Genomic DNA, 11,104 nt, shown 5'->3' with positions numbered 1-11,104 from the left:
GGCTAAGAGAGCAGTTATTAAAATATATAGGAGCCTGGGCTTCTGATGTAGAGGCAACGAACTCCATAAGATTATGCTGAACTTCTTCAAAGTAATGGTTAGACCATATCTAGAATACTGCATTTAATTCTGGTCACCTAAAGTGGAGGAGGTGAACAGATTACATTAAAGATACTCTAGAATAGATCCTCAATTAAAAATTTCAACTGAAGGATTAGACTGAAGAAGCTGAAGTTATTTCCATTGGAAAAGCAGGAGGTTTAAAGGAATTTTACAAGATAAAGAAATAATAAATAGAAATTATTTGCTTATAGTAGTGGATGTTTCCAGGGGCAGGAGGTCAGACTCAGTGTTGCAAAAGACTCAGTTGAGCAAGACTTCAAATAATTTCTATTTAGAAATTGGTTTTGATCTGGAACCCCTGGAGGGGTGGTGGAAACAGTCAATTATTTCAGCATTTGACAGAAAATGTGCATTGCAAGGAAAGAACTTGTTCTGCTGGGAGCTGACATGGACACAATGCATCAAATGATCTCATCTGTGCTATAATGATCATATGATTATAGAACTGTTAACTGCACGTGGGTCCAGATCAATTTGGATAGCACAAATAAGCTTGTATCCCACTTCATTTTTTGGCTGTAGTAAAAAAAAGCAGAATGTTCTAAATTCAGACCTCACTTCAGAGATTTGGGAATAAATTTTTAGGCTGAGGAATTACCAAAGGAGCCATCTTTTCGATGAGACTCAAACCAAGCCTGCCTGCTCTTTCAGACAGATGCAAAAGTCCCCATGACATTACTTTGAAGAAGTGAAGGTGAGTTTTTCCATTGTCATGGCCAATATCCATTGTGTTCTCAAAACAAGTTGCCTGTTTATTATTCCTTTTGTTTGTGAGATCCAGCTGTGCAGTAGTTAGGTTGCTATATTTACCTGATCAGAATCAGAATCAGGTTTAATATCACTGGCATATGTCATGAAATTTGTTGTCTTTGTAGCAGCTGTGCAATGCAAGACATAATAATAGAAAAAACATGAGTTACAGTAAGTATATATATATATAAAATTGTTAAATTAAATAAGTAGTGCAAAAGTAAAAGTAAAAAAGTAGTGAGGTAGTGTTCATGGGTGCAAGAAAAGCTCCAGAACTACTTCATTAGCTGTAAAGAATCTTGGGCAGTTTATTTATGTTTAGGTAGGAAAGAAACATTATAATATTCATGCTAAAGCCACTGACAACTTGACTGTGTAAAGCACTTTTAATGTCACCAAGTAACCTAAATCACACAGAAATTTTATTGCTGAGTTGGACAAGGAGATATCAGGCTGATGATCAAATGCCTGAGCAAAAGGGTAGATTTTTAAGAGAATTTTCATATCTTCATCTGAGAGGAAGGCCGTTCCACCCATCAAGTCTATGCTGGTTCGCAGAGCATTTCCAGCAACCTCCTTCTCCCACTTACTTCCCTATGACCAATTCTGTCTCACTAGCCCCTCAATTCCCCCCATTATTTTCCTGCCACACACCACTACTGGCAATCAACCTACCAGTATATCTTTGGGATACTGGAGAAAAAAATACATGAACATATCAAAGTTTATTGATAGAAGAATAAAAATGATGAGATATAGATTGCTGTTGTCATAATCATATGCCAATTTGTAAGGTGATAGTAATAGATGCTGTAAACATTATATAAAATGATTGTCCTCAGTTGAGCCTTGTTTTACAAATGGTCTGCACTCTGTGGGTCAGCTGGCGGTCTTCTCATCCTGTGAAGATCACACATCAACAATATGTAAACACGTGCCTCTATGGTCATGTTTACTTTAAGAGCAGGAAAATAAAATACATTCTAATATCTCAATTCTCTGCTCACATTTCAACACCAGGCTTTAAAATGTAATTATATTTTATATTCAAACTATTCAGTTTTTTTTTGGACTTCAGTTTTTCTGTTCTTTACAGTCAGACCTAAATCTTGTAGAAAAAAAAGCATATCATTTTCTAAAATACATTTTATTTTCCTAACATTGTGCCCTGAACCATACTTTCACTTTCCTAATCTCTTTGTAATTATTTGAGTGCATGATTGGGGAAACACTCCTAAGAATACCTCATTAATTCTTCTTTCTAAATTAATTTCCAAAAAAAGTCCTAATTCTGGCATCTACAATCTTAAAAAAACGCATTGAGTACTGGAGATCTGCTATGCTCCAATGTTCAGTGCACAGTTACTCCATCACAATATGGGAATCAGGTTTGCATGTGTGTACACTTGCACTTAATTGGTGTAAACTAATTATTCCTAAAAGGACAACAATCATATAAGCAGCAATAGGGAACATGAATCAAACATAATGGAACGTGTTTAAAAGAAGTTAATTAAGAGGAACTAATAAGGATATATTATAATACAAATAATCAAAATGTTTCAGAAGAATAGAAATTGTCAATGCAATTTCTCCAAATATGTCTTAAAATTGCTTTAACTTCTCTAAGATTTCACCATTGAACTGAAGGCACACTAAGAGAACTAATGAAAGGAAGACCAAGATTCCTTGCAACCAAATGATGACCACAGGAGTTTACATACCACTGATAATGCAGTGGTCAGAGATATGAACAACATGTTGGGGGAGAAGAAAAATTATCCAGTTATTACCTTATCTTACTGTGAACAAATTGGTTTCTGCCCTGGGCATAGACATCCTAATAATCATTATAAGTAGTAAGAATGTATGTGGATGTTTATAACATGCTATCAATGTGGTCCTCCTACACCCTTATCTAAAACAGTTCATTTGTTATGTGCCATGTCGTATGATGGAAAAAATCATGGTTTTTCCATGACTATGATTATTCTTGGCAATTTTTTCTACAAAAGTGGTTTGCCATTGCCTTCTTCTGGGCAAAGACTTTACAAGATGTGTGACCCCAGTCAATATCTGCTTGCTATCAGGGGTCGCATAACTAGGACTTGTGATAGGCACCGGCTGCTCAGAGACCCATCCATCACTTGTTCCCATGGTATCACTTGACCCTGATCTGGGAGTGGGGGGGAAGGGTGCGCTAAGTAGGTTCTACATCTTGTCCAAGGGTGACTTGCAGGCTGGCAGATGGGAGGAACATCTTACACCTCCTTTCGGAGAGGCGTATCTCCACCCCAGCACTTTCTACCTAATATAGAAAACAATTTATGCACAGCAAGGGAAATTAATGACTGGACAATTTGTTTAAATAACATCTATTGAAATTGTAGTATCGGTCAGTTCACTAAGAAGTACAGTATTCTTTTTCAAAACACGCCAGCTGTTATGGGTTCTATCACATCCAGGAAAATGAAGCCTATTCCAGGTTGATGTCCCTGGTATTTTGCTGAAGGAGCCAAAGGTGCAGTCTTTTTGTTGTAGAAAACTACAATAAGGGCAAAATCAGGCTGAGAGGGGCCAAGCCGAGGAATCACGCCAGTAAAGTGGCCAGGAAGAGGAAAGGGCCACGTTCATGGAGGAGCAGAGCTGAGCGAGGATCTGAGCCAATGGAAGAGCACCAATGAGAGAGCGGCTGGGCAAATTCATGATGAATCAGCACACTTGATTAGACCAACTCCAGAACAGCATGTGCCAGATAAGAGAGATTTCATTGTACAGAGATTTTGTATGTTGAACACTGCCACTTACAGATAGATAATATTTCTTCTGATTTGACCTATCATTTATTGCATCTTTTGAATTAATTTGGAGAATGTGATAGGATGGGCATTATTAAATAATGACGCAGCCAACAATGATCCAACTCTGAAAAAGTAAGTTAACAAGGATCCCCGATAATCCACTGGCTGGGATTCGATGTCTTCACAACTACGATTTGGAATTTCACCCTCTCTGGCATAAATTATGGATTAAGTGGTCTTCTGTGTACAGTGAACATTCGATGAGTCAAAGTACACGATTCGAGAAGGTTTTATTCTGTTTGAGGCGTAGCTGTCACTGAAACATACAGACGACTGGGCATGCCCAAAGCAGACCAAGAAAGTTAGTTTAAACTCTGTGAAAGGAGCAGAATCCATGTGAAAAGAAAGGCAGGAGAGAATGCAGCCTTATGAAGGCATGTAGAATGAGTTCAATTGTAACATATGAAAGAAATTTGGACAGGTACTGTTGGTAAGAGAGGTATGGAGGTCTGTGGTCCGGTTAAAGGTAAATGGAACTAGATGAGTAGAAGGGCCTGTTTCTGTGCTGGAGTGCTCTATGACACTAAATAAATACTTCAGGCTGCTGTGTCAGTAAACCACGGAGAAGTAACCCTCTGCTTTTATCTGGTTGCATTAATATTTTATGTGTTGACAACCTACACAGAAAAGATTGATATCCTATATATTGCTGAACCTACAAGTAAATTAAAGGACCCAGGAGAAAATTTTCCTTTCTCAATGCGTAGGTGCTCTGACCACCATAATGTCTGCAATATTTCACTGTGTCATAGAAATGGAACCCACACCTGATTTGGAAGCAACAGAAAATGTATGCACTAATTTGTTAAGATCATCGTTGAACCAAATAACATAAGTAAATTAAGCAATAGGCTCTGCTGAGTCAGTAGAAGGAGTAATGACCAAAATTAACAGGCAGAAGCAGAAAGGAAACAATCAGTACATTGCCTGGGCCATGAGCAATTTGGCATGGAGTGTGGGGTCAACCAAATTAGATAGTTAAATGCGCAGGAGAATGTGGCTTCAATTCATGATGTACTGGTATCAGAAGTGAGGCAAAAGTGAGCTAATTCAAGCTTTACTTGGAATAGACTAGGAACTGTTAAGGAGAATCAAATAACCTAGGTGGTAGGCAAGGTTTTAAAATAAATACTACAGTCAAGGGGTTCCAGTGAGTATGAGCTAAGAAAGCTGGAGAGAAAGGACAGGTAAAGGCAGAGTGTAGCAAAATGAGCGTAGAGTAAAGGGTTGAGCCACCTCTTGTAGAGGATCATTGTCACCCCATCGCATGGAGCTAATGTCACAGAAACAGATCCTTTGGCCCCTCACGTCCACACTAACAATCAAGTATCCATTTACACAAATCCCATTTTATTCTCCCTACATCTCCATGGATTCCGAGGAATCTTTAGCTGAAGATGGTTGAGAAAGGGGAAAGGAGTGTTTAGGATGGTTGGAGAACCACATTCAAATTATTCACATTCAACTTTTTTTAAACAATAAATAAAATTTCTAGGGAAGACAGCATATAGGTTAGAATTTGTAGTGTATTTAATATATCAGTAATATTTGAGTAATGTTTTCAATGTATTGTTCGATTAAGCATTCTTTGTTGATTAGGTATTTAATTATGGTTATATGTATGAAATACATGAACGACGCAAGTCATTGCATCACCGCGTGATACCCACACACCTCGCTTAAAATAAAAGTGAATATCCACAAGTCATCTCCTGGCTCTCTTGTTTTCCTTCCAATTACTTTAATGTTTTGGAGTTACAAAACATTACAGAATTTCCATAGTATTTTTCATTACCTCTACCCTCAGTCAAGATTGCACTAAAATGTAATTTAAAAGTTTGAGAAATTGCAATAATTGCAACATCATCAGGAATGTTTTAGCTCAAAAATTGCAGGGGCTTTCAGTCGATAGTGTTCAATTTGCAAACATGTTTATGTTACAGTTGGAAACGACAAACTATTTCTGTTGTTGTTTGATGTATTTAAGAACAGAACTGACTGAACATGCCTAATGATTTTTATCACAATAACAATGAGAAAAATGCCATTCTTGCAAGGCCACCAAACATATTAAAAAGAATGGCCTTTGGGTATTTTTTTAACATATAGCTAATAATATGTGTCAATTTTAGGATATTCAAGTCACTTTACCAGAAGATGAAACTATGTGGGTCATGAGTATCATATCATTAAAATCCTTTTAAAAATGGGATGAAAACTTCAGGTTCTCACATTGGAATGTTTTATCCTAACGCCTTTAATAACTTCTATTCCTTTTACAAAAACGTAGAACTACTCAATCATTCTTTTGAAGGAATAGAGTACAAAGAACTTTCAGAGCCTGTGCAAAGAATATTCATCTTTAGCACTTAGTTCTGGCCTGCACTAAAGATACAAATTATTTCAGAGGAAGAAAAATATGAAAAGTGTGTCAACATTAATGTTTTAAAAGAACTTGATCATTTATTTCTTGATGATAATATTTGATGAAGCATTCAAAATGTACAAAGCTGCAGTGTATCATGGAAACTCTTCACTCTAAAGTGCAAAGCAATAAAGGGGTTAAGATCTTTTTGGCTTATCTATAGCCTGAGGATTCAGTTCCTACAAAGTCTACACATTAACTGAGATATTCTACTTTTTTACTGGAGTAATAATAAAGTCAATCCATGTGAAAATGTAAAGCTTTAGAATGCAGCCTAAATTACTTTCCTGTTCATCTCTTGGTGCAATAACTTGTTTTCCCTAAAAGTAATGAACATTTTTAGTTATTATATGAAATATCAATCAGCTCAAACTATATTACATAATGTTTCACTTGCAAAGAAGAAAGAAATAATTAAATTATATATGAGACTTCCGTTGGTCAGGGTCGACCACCCTAGCTGTCTAGGTATGCAACTGGACAGTATGATATGGAGAGCAAGCTGTTGCCCGTGTAGCTCCCCCTCTCCTCACAATTGACAAACCCAAAGGAATGGCAGAGACTGATACAGATTGGCACCAGCAGCGTCACAGGAATTGCCATTCAGCATTGAACTCAAATGAGGACTGCCTTAGGGACTCCAGCTCTGAATTTTTCCCTTGGGGTTTACTCCCAAAGCCTTCCCAATGAACGGGTATAGCCATAAGTCAGCAGAAGTTTGAGACAAAAGTTATCCTTCTTCTCAATGAGCTGCCAACCATGATCAACGAGCCCTATCTAACCAAAGTGATTGGTTTTAAGGCTCCAGTAACTCACCTTTGTCCCTTCTCCTGTCAGTAGAAATGGCTCCTCCAGCCTTAGTAGGTAAGCTATACATGAAGGTCAGGAGCTGGACTTGGCTGTCAGGGGCAATTTGTGTTGCACATCATTGAGAGCATTTAATAGGTGGCGGGAGCTTCTCCCCATTACCACCCATGGCTATAACAACCTTAACAACCAAATTATACATAGGACTTCACTAAAACACATTGTACAGCACATAAAATGTAATTCTGAGAGATACAATATTTTTCAAACTAACCTCAGTCTTTTTTCTCACCACATGATCATTAAAATTATCTGATTATGAATAATTGGCTGAATATCTTCACGGTGACTTTAATATAAAAAGGCATTTTGAGTACTATACTTTATCGCAAATTAAAGCAGATGATAAGATATGGCTGGGTGACATTGAAATATACCACAATGCAGAAAAACTGGTCAAATCTTTATACTTGTTAATAATCTATTTGCAAATGCAGATTGAAAAGGAATTTCAATTTTTTAAGATTCAGATTTGGAAGAATGAAAGGAATCGGTAAAAGGGACGCATTGCAATGGCAGTGAAGAGTCACAGATCTGTCTTGATTTGCCTTTCACAAATGTGTCAAAAAGTTTCCAGAGTTCCTGAACTCTGGAAAGCAACAGGATGTCAACAACACAAACACAAGAGATTTTGCAGATGTTGAAAATCCAGAGTAACACAAACGGAATGCTGGAGGAACTCATCGAGTCAGGCAGCATCCATGGAAATGAAGAAGCAGTCAATGCTTTGGGTCGAGACCCTTCATCATGATGTAAGCAGATAGTGATTTATAAAGAAGCTGTGAGCAAAAGCACTGAATTACAAAAGAGTTAAAAAATGAAAGAAAATAAAAGATAAAAGATGGAATGCTTGGCCCTTTTCATCTGCTCTATCATTCAATAAAATTCTTTGATTATGAATAATTGGCTGAAGATCTTCATGGTGAGTTTAATATAAAAAAGCATTTGGAAACTACTGCATTTTACAGCAAATTAAAGCATATAAGATATGGATGGACAAAATTGGGGAATATACCATATTGCAGAAAAACTATAAATCAGATCTTAGTCCTGGATGATGGCTGCTGACTGGTGTTTATCAACGATTTCCACCATGTCATTTTGGCGTCTTTAGGGATGATGTGAGCCCATCAGAATGGAAATTTTGTTTTAAAAATCTGCAGGTGCTGTAAATCCAAAAACAAAAGCAGAAATGCTGGAACAATTCACAAGCCAGGCAGCATCTGTAGAAAGTGAAGTTTCTCTGAGACATGTCATCAAACATAACAAGTCCATAAGAATATTGTGTACATCAGACAGGTCACCTCATGTTCTTTCAAATTCGCAAGGATATAGGCACATCTCTTCTTATGACAATTCTGCCATCTCGTAAATTAAAAAAAAGAAAAAAGTGCTAATGTTCAAATTCGGAAATAATTTTTTTTAAAGTACTGAAAAGGCAGGAGAGGCAGTATCTGTGGGGAGAGAAAGAAAGTTAATGTTTCAGGTCGATGATTCTTCAAGATCTGGCGAACATTCGTTAACTCCCTCGACCACAAGTACAAACTTCATTTGGTAGGGATACCAGATCCACATATGCATAACTTGCTCGGTACTTTCGTTCTCTGGAACTAAATTTGAATGCATTGAGTTCTACACGGTGCGGTTTGAAGATGGACTGCGGACAGAGGGGAAAGGTGCAGCGGAAGAAAGCTCCCGGCTAGCGGCGCTTGCCACTCGGTGTCTGCAGTTTGAAATTTGCTGTCATGGACCATGGGCGATAAGGATCTGGAAGAATTTCGGCAGTTGTGGAAGGAAGAAATCGTGGGCCGTGACTCTACCGACAGGGGAAAGAGGACGGGCTTAATTTGGGACGGAAGAAGCGGTAAAAGGCGGCGCTGTAGGGACCCCGGGCCCGGTTACCACGGGGACAAGGAGAACCCGGAGCCTGGGCCGGAGCAGGCAGCGAGCCACAGTCCCCCGCCCCCCAATTACTTCTACCTAGCGGAGAGTTTGTTGGAGGGGCGAACCAGCCCTCTCAGGGACCGCATCCGGAGGGAAGGACGCCATGGACGGGGGCTTCTGGCTGGTGACGCCAGAGGGTCGGGCAAGCCGGCAGAACACCGTGGCAGCCCTGCAGGCCGAATCGCACAAGCCTCGGCCCGCATCGACAGTAAGAAGGAAAGCCTGCTGGATCAGTTGATCAGTGACTTAGTAAGTCCCACGGCTTTTTCCTCCTGCTGCTGGTCTCGTCGTTACAGGCAACCGGCATTTAATTGTTTGCATAAGATCATCGATCCATTTAAGTGCCGACTTTCAATTAGCATTTTATATACGACTCGAGGTTGTTACTGAACTCGGAGTTTTGTTTTCTGGGAGGTTGTCTATTGCATTTATGTTGCGTTCTTCTTTAATACCATGAAGAAATACACAATCGCGTTGTGGGCATGCTGTTAGATTTGTATGTGATTAGCGATCAAAGGAACCGAGGAAATTAGAAGATGAAGAATTACCTGGGGAGAAGCTCAGTGCTTGATATTACTGCGATGGGGTTATTTGTGGTTGTATTGTACCATGAGTCAAGCTGTTTGATCACTGATGAGTTAAGGTCAGAGGCGCAGCTGACAGTCGTGATACGATTTCAGAAGCTGTAATTTTCGAATTACTGTAAGTGGTGCTCTCTTCTAAATGCTACTTACTAGCGGAAAATTATGTTTAGAAACTGAGCTGTATGTGAGAGTGAAAGTCATTAGAAACTAACCACCAAGAGATCCCAGGGGTACAGTTACTGCCACTTCATTACACGTGCGAAAGCTCTGCGGCAAGTCATAAAACTAATTGAAGATTGTTATTTGCGAGAGATCAACCCAAGATATTGGAGTTAAAAGTGGGTACACCGATTCCACATAAATTGTTGTTTCAGGGTTACTCATGTTTGTTCAACATATCGAAATAAGAGTTCTCATAATCTGAAATTAGTCTTGACAACAAGATTGCTTTTGGTGTTTAAGTAATTAAGAGTGCAGAATTTATTCTAACAATTAAAGTATGATAAGATGTTACCAAAGTTGAACAAGATGAGAAGAGGCTTTATTCAATTGGATCATTTCATTGCATTTAAAAATTTGCTAAAATATTTGAGCTGTCAGGAAGTTGATTGTAGAGAAAGTTCAGCTCTTTTTGACCTGTAAGTCCTTGCATAACATTTACAAAAAAATATAATTTTGAATAGCATCATTAATGTTGCAAAGTTTGCATGAATTTTAAATATTATTTTCCATTAATAAGTCTGTAGTTTATAGTGCATTCATGAAAATAATATTAACTTTTAAACCTTCAAAATATTGATACACTTGTGGTGGCATTGATTCCTGGTAGGCTGGCAGAAACATAATGAAGTTTTAAGTACATAATTTTCTAATCATGAGATTAGAAATTTGTGAGATATTTGTACAACTAAAATTCAACATTTCATTGTTTTTCAGATGATTCTGGGATTCAGTTTTAAATTAATGTTACCATACAGGCTCTTATTAAACTATGGCAACAATTGTAACTGAAAAGCAAAAAAAAAATCTGATAATGTATATCTAGTTTTTAAAAATGAAGTATGCTGAAAATAGTCTGGCTGGGCTGCATCCATGGATAAAGAAACAGAGTTAATGTTTTAGGTGGTTGATCTTTCAGCAAAACTTGGAAAAGTTAGAATTGCAGAGAAGGTGGAGGAGTAGCAAAAGAAAATGGATCAAGAGGGAGTAATGGTGCCAAATGAGAAGATGGTGAAGGTTTGTTGATCAGAGCTGCTCCATATGGAGGAGGTGTGAATAGAGAGAGCTGAGTAAGATAACAAAACAATTTGCTGGAAATCTGAAAATCTTTGTGTTTTTCTTTCTCCCATGGTGGATTTTTGAGATATTTTGTCCATAACGTAAGTAGTCCCAATCTCTTAGATAATTGACATTCCAAGTAAATTCTCATTTATGCATGTTTAGGATAAATGGGGATAAAGAAGTATATTTTTGAGTTATGAATAATTCCTGAATAATAGAAAGTTTGTTGACAGTGGGTCAGAATTTTATTTAAAATACTCTTTGACTGA

At 37.9% G+C, this 11,104-nt stretch overlaps 1 protein-coding gene across 1 annotated transcript in view; it reads left to right on the top strand.

The window, feature by feature from the left end:
- The first annotated feature begins 8,662 nt into the window (after window positions 1–8,662).
- Window positions 8,663–11,104, top strand: part of fbxw8 (F-box and WD repeat domain containing 8) — a 144,335-nt gene continuing 141,893 nt past the window's right edge. The window contains exon 1 of the mRNA XM_073065469.1: window positions 8,663–9,219. Coding sequence (XP_072921570.1) covers window positions 8,779–9,219 — 441 coding nt within the window. The 5' untranslated portion in view covers window positions 8,663–8,778. The remainder of the gene's footprint in view (window positions 9,220–11,104) is intronic.

The sequence above is a fragment of the Hemitrygon akajei genome, chromosome 14 (assembly GCF_048418815.1).
Source record: "Hemitrygon akajei chromosome 14, sHemAka1.3, whole genome shotgun sequence".
NCBI classification, from domain to species: Eukaryota; Metazoa; Chordata; class Chondrichthyes; order Myliobatiformes; family Dasyatidae; genus Hemitrygon; species Hemitrygon akajei.
Note: the sequence above shows the minus strand (reverse complement) of the source record. Positions and strands in the feature narration are given on the sequence as shown.